Below are 17,289 nucleotides of genomic sequence, written 5' to 3' on the forward strand. Positions count from 1 at the left end.
TAGACCCGGGATTTCGCGCGTCTCGATGCTAGCGAGAAAAATTTTTTCTCAACAATAAGCTTATCACACTCTCCCCAGCAGCCCACCAAGGAGACAGCAAGACGTTGGTATAGACTGATGTGAAGTCGAAATCACTTAATTGGACAGCAGGGTGGGAAGGAGGCATGCGAGTAATGCAGTACTCGAAAGAAAGCTTGTTATTTGTTATTAACTACGGTACGTATTTACCGGCAACGCATGTCGATCTTTAAGTTGAAAAGATGTGCCCATCGTTATGTGAGTTTTTGGGTCCCTTGCTTTCTTCTTGATTGGCCATAATTTTTGAAAACATACTATGGGTTATTATTTTAACTTTCATTGAAAAATATTTCTCATTTGCTTTTTATGTACTAAATATTAAAGTCAATACTTTTCGGTATGACTTCGTGAAATTGCTTAATGTTGAAATGAAAAACTTTCTAGATTATTATATTTATGTACGGCCGATATTATCAAGGACATTAGAGAATGTGGCCAAGTTTTAATTTGGTTAACGAAGTTTTTCCCTTCAACATATTAAATATTGTTCAAGTTCAATAGGGTGGAAGGAAAGACCCCAATATACTCTTCTAATCCCCTTTTGCTCGTATAAATCCCATCATTCATGTTTAATAGGGTGCGTACTTTTCATTTGTTTCGGGCTATTCTTATAATTTTTCTGGGTCCTTTAACCACTCTTATATTAATACCTTAAAACTCCCTTCATGGGATAATTATGGTTTCGTGTGGTTGGCGTATTGGCTCCAGACCGAAGGGCCTTGGATAGAAATATCTTATGAAGTCTTTGAATCCTCAATAAGTACTTCGCGGAGCATGATGGCTTAGGCAAAGGAAATGCCCCCTCCTACTATGGATACTTGAAACTCACTTACTGCTCTGTGCTCTACTCTAGTGTTTGTTCTATCCTCATCTATTGAAGCCAACTTTTTTTTTCAATTGATTGCCTCCGAGTGACCCCTGACCCATACCCCTGCGTTTTGATCCTAGGATTTTAGGAAATACGTAGCAGTACGATCTTTTAGTTATCATTAATAAGGCAATGGCTTACTCTCACTAGTTTATCCATCGTAGTGCCGTAAAATATTTAATGAAGATCACCTTCGGACTGAATTCTCCCATTTCAGATTCTGCTAAATCCTCTGGAGAACTAAACCTTAACTATATTGAGTTATATACTTTCAACGTTTCAAAATGATCCCTTTTCTTGAATATAGTGAAAAATGAACTTTCTTTAAACTTAGATGAGTTTTAACTTTCATTTACCGAAGAATAATTCTATCCGAAGCATTTAAACGGGACAGATAATATATTGATTTCGAAACAAATGAGAGAAATTTAAGTAACAGCATAAAACCACTCCCGGAAATAGGTCTTACTTTTTATGTCTGAGTATATCGTCAACCGAACATGGTCCTGAGCTTTAAATTAGTTGCTGGCATGTTATCTAACAGATTTTACTTAAAACTATGAGATAACGTAACTTAAAAGCATATAATGGGCAAAATTTAGATTCTCCTCTCTTAATCATAACTTGGAGGTGGTCAATGGGTTTAGTTAGTTATAATCGGTGAAGTAATATATCATTAGTCATTATATGCAATAATAATTTAGTAATATTATATTAAATAAATTAGTAATATTATATTAAATAAATTAGTAATATTATATTAAATAAATTAGTAATATTATATGAAATAAATATTAAATTAAATAAAAGATGGTAGCACTTTTCCACAATATATTTTTTTTCTGAGCCACCATCTTGTATTTAAATACGTCGAACTTCCATCATTTAACGCCTGCATCTTTTGAACTTATATTAAAACTTAGTATTTAACCCTCAGAAAATGTTCATGACTGAAAATCTGCAGCGGCCCTCCAGTAAGGACTCCATCGTCTCCAATTGAATAAACATTCGCACAAAGGTCAAGATAAATGTAGCTTAGTCGAAAAATTCTGTCATAGAGAGACAAATCTTCCTGTAAAAAATGAGTATTTTCATTTTAACCGGGAAGTTGCTTGCGGACTATTTATACGATGATCCTTAAAAAATGCTTGCAGGGTAGTTAACTAAAAAATAACGAAACAGTAGAACTTTTTGTTGTTGTTAAAGTGCAGATCTAGAGGAGAAGAAAAAATTATGCAGATTGATGAAAAATATTTTGCAAAATTAATTTTTCAGGCAAGAAATCGATTTTAAGTGAGGATATACCGAACAACATGTGTGTGACCTATAGCTCGCATTGTGACACAGGGTACGAGGTTGCCAATTATAAGCCAGTGTAGGAGGGAGTGAATTGGCTTTTAAAGAAGATAGTGGGATGTAGGAGCTGATAACAAGTTAGGCTACAACGAGTGAGGACCCGGGTTTGAAATCTAATCAAATGAAATAATTCTTTCGTAGGGAAATTTATTTGATGTCCATTTGTGAATACATATGTGCGCGTAACAGCTAGAATAGCGACTTTCATCCTATTTGCAATGCTCATACCTATGATTGGCGAAGGCTGATTTTTTTAATACGCCGTCTATTATCTATTAATCTTGTTTTGATGGTTCGGCCTGTTTCTCCTATGTAGGATTCTCCGAAAAATCAACCACAGCCAAACACAGGACAACCGTTTCTGCTTTGACAAGAGGTAATTGATTCAGTAGAACAGAGGGATATAGGTACAGATTGGCAAAAAAAGTCATAGAGATCCAAATGGAGGAGAAGAAATTCAATACAGATGCTGGATATTTGCATATCCAGCATCCATCGGAAATTTAGGGAAGCAAGGAGGGGGAGGGACACCAGCCAATCAGAAGCCAGCTGACCCGGAACTAACGGCTCAAAACTCAAATAAATTGCCATGGATACATCTGCGCGATATCCTGCAGGAAAAGCATTCGAAGTCATGAGATGTCTAAAGCATCCGGCAACAAGGAAAAATAGAGGTCCATCGGAGTGCATTGTTAAAAATTTCTGTAGCTTAAAAATGCTGTGTTTTGGACCTAAACATCATTAGTAATTTTTGTTCTTATTGGTATCAACTAGTATCTATTACTCCCTAAACCCTAAACTAGCTGTTACGCGCGCATATATATTAACAAATGAACATCACTAGTATCTGTTACTCCCTAGACCGTAAATTAGGTATTATAGCTGTTACGCGCGAATATTTATTAACAAATGAACGTCAAATAAATTTCCTGACGAAAGAACTAATTCAGTTGATTATATTTCAAACTCGAGTCCTCACTCGTTGTAGCCGAACTTGTTATCAGCTCCTCCATCCCACTATCTTCTTTAAAAGCCAATTCACTCCCTCCTACACTGGCTTATAATTGACAACCTCGTACCCTGTGTCACAATGCGAGCTTTAGGTCATACACATGTTGTTCGGTATATCCTCACTTAAAATCGATTTCTTGCCTGAAAAATTAATTTTGCAAAATATTTTCCATCAATCTGCATAATTTTTTCTTCTCCTCTAGATCTGCACTTTAACAACAACAAAAAGTTCTACTGTTTCGTTATTTTTTAGTTAACTACCCTGCAAGCATTTTTTAAGGATCATCGTATAAATAGTCCGCAAGCAACTTCCCGGTTAAAATGAAAATACTCATTTTTTACAGGAAGATTTGTCTCTCTATGACAGAATTTTTCGACTAAGCTACATTTATCTTGACCTTTGTGCGAATGTTTATTCAATTGGAGACGATGGAGTCCTTACTGGAGGGCCGCTGTAGATTTTCAGTAATGACAATTTTCTGAGGGTTAAATATCTTTTACTATCTGGGGTAAAAATTTCGTGACACAATTTTTCTCCACCCTTTATATTATTCTAAACTGTCAGTTCTGAGTCAGTTGGCTTCTGATTGTCTATCGTCCCTCTCTCTCTTTGCTTCCCTAATTTTCCGAAGGTTGGGACTCTACAATTGACGTAATGCGTATCCGGCGTTTCCATTGAATTTCTTTTTGGATTTGGATCTCAACGACTTCTTTTTTCAATGTATTTTTTATTTATTTGTTGAATCATTCAAAAACAGTCAAAATGACCTTTACATTGAATAGACAACTTAAAATCTGCAGCGTTAACAAATATAGACTATAAAAAAATTATTAAAAGGATAAAAAAAAGAAAGAAGGTGTTCATAAGATGGCTTTTCGAAGCTTCCTCTTGAATGATCTGATGGACATTGAAAGATCCAGGGAAGGGTGAGTAGTGGAAATGGTATTAAAAGAGGTAGGGAGTCTGTAAAAAAGTGATCTCTGAGAGAGAGAGAGAGGGAGAGAAATACGGAATTTAGGTTGGTGTAGTAGGTGGTTATTACGTAAGGAGCGGGTGGGAATGTGGAGTGAAAAGAGAGGCAGTATTTATGAGGATCGGAACTTGCCATTAAAGGCATTGTAAATGAAGGAAATATCATGAAAATTCCTACGGGAGGAAAGTGGGACCAATGGTAGGTATGCCAATATCCCTCTGCTCTACAGATTAATTCCTTCTTGCCAAAACAGATACGGTGATATTGTGTTAGGCTGTCCTCGGCCATGGCTAATCAAGGGTTAAAATTTCGTGACACATTTTTTTCTCCACCCCGTATTCAAAGGCGAGAAAATCCATCCCGGCATCAACGCTGAGTACGTTGGTGGAGTTAACCATCGGAACACTGGTAACAGAAAACCTTACCCTGTCGGAAACCCGAGAAGATTTCATCTCTTTAGTCCGCCGGGAAACATATAAATCCAATAAGAGGATATTGTATAGGTCAAAAGCTACAGATACGATTGATGTGAGTTTTCAATCGAGTTCCCTGGAAAGAAAAGAGATGACAGCTGACGATTTAAGCAGGTAAACACCTTGTTTTGAGAAATTAAGCACTGTGTGATGGAATGCTAATAGTAATTACGGCCCTTTATCCCTGTTAGAATCATTTCATTCCTGAATGCAGTTGACTGCGTAATAATTCCTTCACAACATTGATGGGGATTTGACATGATTCATTTATTTATGGGAGTGACAACATTCGTGTGTGCTTCTGGCATGTGAGATCGCTGTTTCATTTTTTAAGTGTACCTTTGTTTGAAATTGAAGTGGTAATTTATCCTGAAAAATAATGGTGGGAATAATTTCTTTCAACCTAAAAATGTTAAACTTCAACTCCTTTAGTTAAAAAATATCTTATCGCATAACCTCGTTTTTTGTTAGTTTTTAAAGCCAAGAACCAGTAAAAATAATATAATTAGATCCAGCTAAATTATGTAAATATCTGCTATGTATGTATATGTGCTAAATTGTTCATCCTCAAGCTATTGGTCAGCTAACTTTCTAATTGCCATGCTATTTTTTCTATTTCCTTTATTCCATACTAAGTATTTTCTAAATTTTACTTCCGCGTATAAAGTCGAATAGTGGATTGATAAATGAACTCAGCGATTTTATTTTATTTTTATTTTATTCCCAAACCACCTGATACAGCTCTTATTGGCCATTTTATACCGGGGTATACAACAAATGTAACAAATATACGTAAAAAATTACCATGCCCTGGACCGGGTAAATCTACCCAGGTGGAATTCGAACCCGCGATCTCTTTCTTGCTAGATGAGGACCTTACCCCTCCGCCACTGAGGCCGGAAAACTTAGCCGGATGGACTTGCTCTTACCAGAATTCATTGGATTTAAACGATGTTGGAGATATTTATTTCTGTTTAAATCCTCGCTCTGAATTAATAAATAATTTTCCAGGGTATCACAAAATGCATGTTTAAAAACATTACGAGTAATTATAAGAATTATGGTAATCATATTCTCTGAAATGCGTCATCAAGCGCGAAGATAAACTATTTCATCGTATTACAGAGTCGTAAAATTATTTAGTAGAAACATTTTTTTATTCTTTAATTAAACGTGCGTATCGCGAATTTTTTGGGATAAAAGGATCGTTTTAAATGCGTAGAGAGCGTTCACTGCTTTAATTTTTAATGCGGAATTTCATGGGATTGATTCCATTAAGTCGTTTCAAATCCTGACAAAAAATGATTGGTTTCGTCATGTATATTAAACAGATTAAATATGGCATTTATTTATTTTTTTAACTCGCCGATGGAGTGATATTTTTTTTTCGTTTATGGCCACGACCGGTGATCCGTGAAGTCAGGGACATCGTGAATCTGATTATTCAGGATCCTATGTCGAGTTAGAAAAGAGAGCACAGCATCCGTAAACGAGCCATTATGCAAATATTGCGTCACTAGCGTGAGCATGAGAGTGTGACTTCAGTTTGGTGCATTGTGCTGTGCATGTGACGCACAAAAATTGAAAACTGTCGACATGATGTGAGGGAATATTAATTGATTCCTCACGCGACGCCAACCTTTCGCGCGGGTGCAATATCGGAGAGATGACATTTTTTTGTACGGCCTAGTTCATTGTTAAAACTTTAAATCGCTTTTCGAGCTCTTAGGCTTCATTAAATTTGATAGTCAACAATATACATATTTTTAAGAAATTGATACGAGCAACAATGTATCGAAGTTTTGATTAAGGAAAAGAAACGGGAAATAATTGAAACTTTTCAAAAACAAAACGCAATATAATGAGTGAAACTAATGCATTACTACGCTATCAGGTAGTTCATCAAACTTTTATTCTTGATTCAAACTTTATAGTAACTCCTTTGTTACTTATTTGATAAATTATCCTCTGAAAAAACCTCTTCTTCTCTGTCCAATCGATTCGTTAACAGCCCAAGTTAAGCAGAAATTATTAAAATTAAAAAAGAACCCTCTATTTACGGTGCCACTTCTCAAATTTATGCATAGGAACTTAAAATTTATTTAATGAAATACAAGGAAAAGAATGTATTCATCGAAGATGCATAGAATTTACTCTGAATGAGTTTCAATGTGCAACGGAATCGATTTACCATCTTAGCCCGGTTGGTAATTTATGGTTCTTGCAGTCAAGTTTGGTATGCTTTAACCTCTTTTCTTGCTTGGATATTTCCCTTGCTCTCGGGAAATTGCCACTGATAGGCTGTTGCAAATACAGTCGTCGCAATATTTCAATGAATAAATTAGTTAAAACCAAAAATCGTGGCTATAAATGGCTTTTTCTCTGGCTATCATCTGGGTCAGATCTTTCACGAATATCGAGGCTTAGAGGTCTGATTCGTTACTCGTCATATCAGTTGATGGTCTCTCAACTTTTTTCCCATATTAACTCTGATGACGACGAATGACCTGAGCCTTAAAACCTAGTTTACAATTTCCCTTCTCACTTGGTTGCTATCCCGAGATATTTCGTTTAGTTAATTTGCCAGGAAATTTTGTGAGCATTTCCTTTGATCACAGGTGGGCTAATCTCCAAAATACGCACATTTCAACTCGCAAAATTTAAAAAATAAAATTTTGTTTATGTAAGAACCAAAATTGTGTAATTACAGGTGATCAATCATAAAATCTAATGACGTAAGTGGTAGGAATCGTAAGTAATATTCACACTGTTTTTTAAATTTTAACTTTTATGCTGTCTACACACACGATATATATGTTCACGGACACAACAGAAGAGATATATTGTGTTTATTCACGAGAAAAAGATGTTTTATTTGTCATTGGGCACTCTGCAACTAGTCATAGTGTTTCATCATGTCCGTTACCATCTCTAATGTTCATGGACTGAACTGGAGAGTTCATGAAGATGATGTCCACGGATATGACGTCCACGGATAATGTCCACGGACAGGACGATTTCCTCTAAATTAAGTTATAGTTGGGACTGAAAATAAGTTAGGACACTGTCCTTACTACATTGAATTAGCATCTTATAGCTGTAAAAGACATTCAATTGTAATTAGTAAAAGATTTTACTTTTACGAATTTTTACTTGTACACGGACATGACTGATGATCTTGGCTCTGGCAAAAAACTGAACTAAAATTATTCCTCCATCGTTAAAACATTCACTAAACCAAATTATAACTCAATCAATCCAACATAGCTGGCAATCTCCTTCTCTACACACTGGTTGTTCAGGGATGCCATCATCTATGAATAATTCCCCCTTTTTCCTGAGTGGCCACGGACAATGCTTTTTTGGGTAGGACAATTGTTTTTTTTATTTTTTAATAAATATTATGAAACTAAAGCAACCTAAAAAGACTATTTTGGAATTTTTATATTTTTATAACTTGTTTGATGATAGATTTTAAAATAAATAATTTGGTAATACAGTAAATACCTCTTCAAAAATCTATATGGGACTGTCCACGGCAATGACGAATCATAGTCAAATGAGTCTGTGGGCATTAAATTTGGGAAATATAATTTTTTCTTTACTTATTTTTCACTAAAATTAGTAAAAGGGTATATATAATAATATACCAGTTTAACATAGATTTACCAGTTTTGGATTTTTTATGGAAGTCCATGGACATAATTTTGTACGATTATTGGGGAATAACCCGTGTCTCCATTTTCAATTCAGCGAAATTAACATCTACACTTCAGTGAGATAGGTAGCATGACAATGGAAATTTAGGTACGAAAATTCATGCAAAAATGATTTTTGAGGAATATTGAGAGATTGGAATAATTAACCAATTTTTATTTAAAATAGAAGCACCCAATATTTGGGACGATCAAATGGTATTTTGAGAACTATTCGAAGAACGTGCACTAGCAAAACGTTTAGTGTTCGATATCGCTTGTCCGTCATAGTCTCATTTTCCGTAAGAGTATTTTAAAGGGGCAGTTGGGAAATCATGGCTTCGAAAAAGAGAGAATCGATTGGTGGAGCTGGACTGTGGAATGGAGGAGGGAAGTGAAATGTACTTATGAGTGTCTCACTCAACGTCTGATGCCACCGTGGATTGTGTGAGGGACGGAAAAAATTTCACACCTATCTGATCGACTGCGCATTGCCTTTATTTCCTCGCGTCTGTCAGTTCCGCAGACGTGAACGAGAGTCGCAAGGCATGGTGGGAATTTAACCGAGATGAATTTTCACTGTGTACTCCGGAGGTAGAGAATATCGTCTAAATGAAACTCCCTGGATTTTAATGCTTTGTCTCTCTTTTCGTTTGAAGTCGATGGAGTCATAAAAATACTAGTCAAGTTAGTTTTCCCTGATAAATTTTTATTTGTCAATAAAAACTAAGTAGATTTTTTAATAGTGCTCAATTTGTGGTTTATCGCGGTGCTGAGAGTTTTGTTTACCATAACGATTCACCTTTTTTTAAATTGAATGCTAGTGAAAAAATTCTAACGATTTAATGCTGGCTTATTTTAATAACAAATCAAAAAAATATGCGTAAATAGGCAGGAGAGCGTAGTTTTAAATACAAACCGTAGCAAAAAAACTTCTCATGAAAGTTGTTCCCTTTTTAATGAACTATGATAATGGTACTTCACACAGACACCGTGCAATATCATACAGATAACCTAAGAACCGCGTGAAATTAGGTAATATTCCTTTCACGGCGTTTTATAATGTAAAATTGTTCCATGACCCCTTATATAATCAGGTGTACGAATGATCCGCGTGTATTTTTATCTGGCATATTTTGTATGGAACTTAGCCTTAAATAACTATAGCACCTTGTAGAATCCTAAATGGAAGATATGCAAAATGGACTGTGTGAAACATTGTAAGGCAAATAAATTCCCAATTACAAAATTGTGGAAAACTTGAGTCTAACGAATATTGGCTTACTCGAATAGCGTGGAGTGTGAGACTGGACTTGCGTCATACGAACAGAAAAAGAAGCACATATATACAGGAGTTGCCTTTAGATCATGTTGATATTTTCTCTACAGAATCTTGGGTTCACCCACGTTGAGAGTTTTTGACCTCGGTCAAATTCCATAGCTTTGTTGGTGATCTGAAGCCCTAAATTGTTTAAAAATTTACAATCTACAAAAATCATATGATAATGTAATTTGGACATAAGTACTCATCTACGGATGAATTTGGCTAAAGGACCGAATATAAATAAATGTCAAGTATTACTTGTTTCAATGTACATAGATATAAAAATTATGAATCGATTTTAAACATCTAGTTGCTATCATGCCCTGATGAAGGCAAATATAAGCTAAATCTGGATTGATACGAATAAAATTTTATGGATTAAATTGAATTAATTTTTGTACCTAGTTATGTTGATGGTAGGCCGTTGGAGAAAGAAGTAATTCTAGTGCCAAAGTTACGATACATTGTACTCGAAAATATAGAGGGCTTAGAACGCTAAGCCCTTGAATGTGGTGTAATACTTGACATTCCCTGACGTATCAATTATTTAAATAAGCAAAAGTCATTACTAATGCAAGAAAATTCTACCGAAGTAATAGTAATAGCCGAAAAAGAGTACCAATAACGCGGGCAGAGAGTATGGATATCCATTCCAGAGCTCATTGAAGAGGGTTCATCTAATATATTTCAAGGCCCAAGAAACCCTGAGGAAAAATTTGTACCACTATATGGGGCAAGATTTCTACCTAAACATGGTAGTTGACCTGATGTTACTGGTTTAAATATCAGGGAAACTGTCGTCATTACAAAGTATAACGCGGAGAAATCTATAAGTTATAATGTTAAAACTAACCCTTCAATAAAATTGCTCCGGACTCAGCGTTGTGATATCTTGCAGTAGACGGAGAGAGAATGCTAGGAGAGAGAATGAGCACTCGTAATTAACAAAGTATAAGTTGATTATATGTCAATTGATTTCAAGAAAGAGTGTTGTATGAAAACCTGAGAATGATGGAAATGCAAAGAAGCCGTTTAGGAAGATTATTTCTGATTTTTAATTTTTTCGAATTTGAAGGTGCTTGATTGTTTGAAGTGCTCGCTGGCATGTGAAAGACTCGCTGTTTTATTTCGTGGTTCATGGTTGACATTTGAATGGTGCCTACAGGGGAATAATTACAAAATTTAAAATTTTTTTCTTCTAAGAATTATTAAATTAATTAGTTCCATTTTATTTTAAGAATTTTTATCTTTTCAGGCACCCTTTGCACTCTAATCACGATTAAATAATCAGTTTCGAGTTTTACACATTCCAAGGAGCACTCTCCAAATACAATCGTATTCGATTACGAAAAAAAGAACACTAAGAAACGGTCTACTATCTGTTGTTCATTAAATGGATTAAATTAGATATTAAGAGTGCTCATTCTTTCAGTATGTATACAATATTAGGATGGATGTTTATCCATGGAATTTCCATCATCCTGAAGACAGCTGCTCATCCATACTGCGCAAAATCTTGGTCCGTTATTTGCAAAGTACCTCATAAATATTGACCACGACTGTCCGTACTGCGCAAATTACCCTAATCCAAACTTTCCTAACTGCGAGCGGCGGAACCTCGCATGCTCTTGCTATCCCAGCCGGACTAACAGCTTTTTCTTTCTCAAGATTCGGTTTTTTTAGTGAAGAGCAACATACAAGCATTTTGAACGTAATAAATCGTATAAAGCAATGAATTTTGGTTTCAAATTGTCTATAAATACTTTCATCATCTTTCATTGCTTTACCCCACCTAGATCTGGCTTACCAGCTCGGAAAGACTTTCTCCTGATCAACAGCTAATTGCGCACTTGTGGACTTTTTTCGACCCCTTCTGACGGTAGCAAAATATGCAACCCCTATGCCGATGTGCCAGCAATACTCACCGGGTACTCGTCGTAGCGGACGCCAGCCGGGTAATCGGGGTAGTCGGAGGCGGAAGTCAGTTGCGTGCGGGTGTAGTCGTAGGGGCCGGCGTCGGCCGTGCCCGCGGCCGATAGGACCGCGAAGGCCGCCACCGCGAGGACCAGAAGAGGCCCTCCAGGGGGCAACCAGGAGGCGGTCCGGCAGAAAGCGGCCGGAGGCTTCCGGGCCCAGGGCGACATCGTCATATTGGCCGGAGTCACACGGCTGGTACCCCTGGGATTTCTCTGAAAAAAGGCGCGGATCCAGAGTTGGGAATGATGGGTAAAATTATACAGACTCTTTCAGATGATTGCGAAAATGTTCAATCAAAACTGTGATAAGAATGAAAATATTCCATAGTATACAGGCCGCATGTACCACCGCATTTTAGAGCCAAAGCATCATGGTAATAGTTAACACAAATTATGGACGAAATTTATACAAATATATTTCAAGTGGTCAGGCTTCACATAGTGGAACCACCTATGTATAGATAGTGAAAATAACTCACAATGTTCCACAAAACTTTTGGAGGCTTTAAGTTTTGTGGAACATTAAAAAGCGAGTTATTTCCACTAAATGATTCGTATAAGACTGCAATTATTTTGAACCAAAGATTGTATCAGCAGTTAAAAACAAATAAGAGGACTAATGATATTTCCCATTGAGAATGAGAAAAAGAAGGCTTAAAAAAGTAAAAATATTGGCTGGCCTTGCTGTCTCCTTGACTAATTGAGATACGAATGAATTCTTTAATTGCTAAGATATTAAAATTACTCTTTCTTCTGAAGAAATCATTCCTACCTCTGAAAAAAGTTATAAAAGATTTAAATTTGCATGAATTTTAAGTGTAACGCATATACTTTCATTCTATTTGAATTACAGTAGTTTTTAGAACCACTTCATTTATTTTTTCAATCCCAATGCATCATCCGCAACGCCAAAATGTTTTGCTGAATATTATGCCGTTTGTGCCTAACCATAAAGATTGTATTTGAAGTCGCAACAAGGTTTAAACAGCGCAACCCTTGATGTATGAACATAACAATGAGGTTCGACAAAGTTTCGCCAAAGTCAGCGGAATTAAGTAAAACTTCGAGGGAAATTCAAACATGCGTATAGAAGTTCGTATCTACCTTGAGGAGAAGAAGGAAGAGAACTCCCAAACAAGCTGCACCCTTCTTCTTATCCCGATATCTATTATTTATTCCCTCTTTCCTTCGAGATGAAATGGAAAAAGGCCGAAGGGTTCCACTTTTCCAGACGGGCACACTCCTTACTTTCTTCCTCCGATGCTGTCAATCCCTCAGGGGAGACCCTTCCGCGCTCTACCTCAGCTGCTGCCGCCGGCACCTCTCGAACCGAACCGCCGAAGAATCCGCGAGGAGAGCCAAAGAAGACCGCAGGTGTACCGTGCGTCGCTCGTGAGACGAGTAAAGGACTCCACGGCCGTCGCACTGGATTTCTACTCTTATAAACTGCGACCCACCCCTTCCGCGTCCCCTCCCCCAACGCCACACGTCCGAACCACCCCTCCCCTCGCGAATTCTACCCCTCCACTTTCTTTTCATCTCTCTTCCTCCCAAAACCAACCCTCTGTTCCTCCGACCATCCCCTCTCTCTCTCCGGCTTACCCTTATACCCCCACCTCGTACCATATCCAACCCTCAAACACCCTCTCTCTTCCCATTCTCTACCCCCCCCCGTTCCCCCCTTCGCTACCCTCACGCCCCCACTGTGTATCCCTCAGCCGTCTCCTTCCACTTCGGGCGTCATAGTAGCAACTATACGCGCGCTCATACTCGTACGCTCCTGGTCTCTCTCTCTGTGTTCTCTTTTCGACCCCACCACATCTCCCAGTACCCTCTCTAGGGGCCTCCCCGAATTCCCGCACGGTCCAACTTACGCCACTTACACCCCCCTCCATACTCCTCCTCCCTCGCCTCTCCAGTGCGTTTACCCCTCTCCTCCCTTCCCCACCCCACGACCTTTCAATGTCTCCTCCTTTCCCTGCCCAAGCCTGCGCACCTACCGCCCCCATATACCTCCCCACCCTCCTGCTCCCCTAAAAGAACTCATCTCTGCCCTCCCGTTGCTTTTGGTTGGGTGGTGGTGGGGGATTGGGGGCCTTCCTTTTTCCCATCTTTCTTCTCCCCATCCACCCACATAAGCACGCATCCTCCCCTCACACCCCACACTCATTAGTGTCGCATTTGATTGGCCGCGCCCGGCGGCGGCGGTGTTTAGTTCGTTAGTTTGCCTCGATGGATGCGGGCATCTAGCCGCGACGCTCGGACGCATCCCGTCGGTTCTCTGGCTGGGTGGGCGTCTCATGTCTTGACAATTGACGTTATGGGTGCGTTCGCTTATTCCTCAAATGGCGCGGGGTTATTGAAAAGGGGTGGAATCAGTTGATCAGCTCCCACAGGGGTATATTCGTGAATGTCTCTTATGTTGTAGATGCTTTAACTTATTATCAACGGAAAAGTATTTATTGAAATCTTTTCTATCGGTTTTGTGTGTTAAAACATTTAATGGCTGCCGTTTTCACACATGTTTTCTTTGAGTTAATCTAGATATTACTTTGAGATTAAAAGGCTTTGAGACAAAAATAATTGATGATGTGTAGGTCAATTTTCTGTGGCACCGGTTGTAAGTAATTGCTCAAACTAAAAATTCCTCTTTTAATGGAACTGCGTAAGGTGCCATTTAGAGAGCAATATGCTTAATCAACTCATGTAAAACTACTTAGTTTCTCAAATTAATATAGGCTAGTTATATTCATATGTAATCTGATGGAATGGATATGCTTCGGAATAGTTTAAATGCGAGTGCTCAATAATAAAGGTCTAGAATCGCGTACTATTTTTTTAGAGGCTTAAGTTATTAAACATTTGATTTGTATATTTTACATTCATCCTTACCAACTACTCTAATATCCTTCCCTTAATGTCATATCATGGTGTCCAGTCACCACTGTTGTAAAATACGAAAAGCTTTAGAGCATAACCTAATCCTTCTAAGCAGATTCCTTCAAGATGAATTGATAAGGGTAACCGGCCAACATGCCTCTAAAAATGAATAATAAATTAAAATATTGCCACTTTGGAAAAGAAGGATACATATAAGTGTTGAGCCTAGGAAAGTATTGTGCCCAAAATAAATGCCAGCCATCAAGATCACTTGATATGAGAGTAGTGAGAATAGCCTTGGGGCAGAAGCAAAGTTGTGGTAAGGTAAAAAACAATGAAGGTAACGGGTTTTCAAGATTTAATAGAAGTCAGCAACTTGGAATGAGCCGTCACCGGTACTCATTTTTGAGAAACCGACCTTCAACTCCAGATAAAAATTAGGATCAAATGGAAGTAAGTAACGAATGCAGTTTCAAATATCCTGACCGTTTAAGAAAATATTTCCCTAAACTTATCTGCAACCTCAGTCAGCGAGGAGGCTGCAGGCGCCAGTGGATGCGTTACACGAGCTTGGCGAAAAGTGTGGGATGAGGATTAATCACAAGAAGACCAAGGTCATGCAGTTTTGTAAAGTATCGCGAGCGAGGAATGTGAGACGTAAGGTGACAGTTGGTGAGGAAATACTTGAGCCGGCAGAGCAATTCAACTTTTTAGGCAGCACGTTAAAGGAAAACGTTTAAAGCAGTAAGGACATCAGGAAAAGAATTGCATAAGTAAAGGAGGCGTTCAGGAACAGGAAGGAGCTTTTGAGAGGATCGTTATGCATGAGTTTAAAAAAAGGTTAGTGAAGAGTTTGATCTGGGGTGTAGGTCTCTACGGTGCGGAAACGTGAACACTGAGGAAAGAAGAGAGAAAATTGGAGGCAATCGAGATGGGGCGAAGAATGGAGAAGGTGAATTGGACGGAAGCGAGGAGGAACGATCAAGTACTGGACATGGTGGGTGAGAAGATGCAGTATTTAGATGAGATACGGAGGAGACAAAATATATGGATGGATCGAGTACTTGGTGGGGAGGAGATGTTGAAAACGGTGTTTGAGGGTAGAATGTTAGGTAAACGAGGGAGAGGAAGGAAAAGAATTGGGTTTTTACTTAGAATGAAATGTAGAAGGCCTTACAGTGAATTGAAGAGGGAAGTCCTCGAAAAGGGAAGGCTCCCAGATAACTTCTTTAGTACTCCATAGAAACCTACCTTATTTGGAAGAATACCATTATAATAATTAGCCACCTGAAACATTCCTCAAAACTAGTGATTTAAAATGGATCTGGGATCTTGGTTTGAAAATATACGTGGCTTTCTCTCAAAACTTGTTAGGATCGCAGGTGTATTTGCAAATAGCAAATAGCTAATATGGGATGATAAAGCACAGAGTAACGTAAGATTCACCTGTGAGAAATAAAAAATATCACGGTCAAGGTAGAAGAGACAATATCGGAAAGGAAAGGGATTATGGAAAAGCAGAAGGAATGAGTGGAATAATATTACTGAAAACGCATCAGGTCGGCCAGTTCAAGCATTAGAGAGAGGAACGTGACTTAAATGCGGAATTAAAGCTACCGTGGGATACGGTAGCTTCAAGAGATAGCCAAGGATTGGAATGGTGACGCTAGGCGATATGTTTTTAATGACTGACCCCCAATGGCTTCTAAAATGCGAAGTTACGATATATTCTTCAATATTTATCAATGGAGAATGTAATAATCACATTACTTATCCTTCAAAGATGAAGGTCTAAATCCAGCTTAGATTAAGGCAAAAAGAAAATTTAGCTCTTTTTGTTTCATGCATTGTGATTTATTTCACATCAGACGTCATAAATGATTGGCGCCAGCGTTTTCATTGTTTTAATTTGAGATCGCTATGCAATTATTGATAAAATAATTTACTGTAATGAGTATTAGAATCAGACTTGGAATGTTACTCACGGCCTGTATTAATGTATTATTATAATATGTAAATGTATTAGTTATTAAAGGGGCAAAAATCTTCTAATCCTATCCGTTAACGCATTAAATATTCGATTAATATGCCTTGAAAAACGATTTTTATTTCTCAGGATTTCATCTGGTTTTATAGTAATTTAGAATAAAATAGTATTTGAGTGCCAATCAATTTTATACTCCTGATTTATGGGTAAAAATAATATGGAAAATGGTAATGGTCACTTTGTTGACGGGTTTTAATTAATAATGGAATAAACATTAGCTCTACACTTATTTGGAACTTAAGATGTATTGATTTTATCTGACGCAACCTGGATTGGTATTTTTTTTTAGTAAGAATGGAATATTTTCAATTTGCTTAATCAGAAATTAAGGTTGAAATCATTCTTTGGGCAAGTATTGACTCTCAATGAGTTTATCAATATGCTAATTTCCGTATTAAATTTCTTAATGATGCGTGAAGATTATGAATACTACTATGCTCTTTTTCACACTTTCATTTCGCTTTAGGGGCAAAAACTAGAACTACAAGTAAACTAATGCATGCATGATTAGTAAACGTCACTTTTAGATTACACATTTCAAAAATATTTATTTCCTAACGCAGCCAGGCGAAAAATATTTAGCCGCAAAAATTGGAGCTATGCCTGC

The 17,289-nt window shown here is 37.6% G+C and overlaps 1 protein-coding gene across 3 annotated transcripts in view; it reads right to left on the bottom strand.

The window, feature by feature from the left end:
* LOC124159870 overlaps positions 1-13,166 on the bottom strand; it is a 111,134-nt gene extending 97,968 nt beyond the window's left edge. For all 3 annotated transcript variants that reach the window (XM_046535768.1, XM_046535767.1, XM_046535765.1), the window contains exons 1-2: positions 12,860-13,166; positions 11,705-11,968 (exon numbers count right to left, since the gene is read on the bottom strand). In XM_046535768.1, coding sequence (XP_046391724.1) covers positions 11,705-11,929 — 225 coding nt within the window. In that variant the 5' untranslated portion in view covers positions 11,930-11,968; positions 12,860-13,166. The remainder of the gene's footprint in view (positions 1-11,704; positions 11,969-12,859) is intronic.
* Between the last annotated feature and the right edge of the window lie 4,123 nt (positions 13,167-17,289).

This window comes from Ischnura elegans, chromosome 5 (genome assembly GCF_921293095.1).
Source record: "Ischnura elegans chromosome 5, ioIscEleg1.1, whole genome shotgun sequence".
NCBI lineage: Eukaryota > Metazoa > Arthropoda > Insecta > Odonata > Coenagrionidae > Ischnura > Ischnura elegans.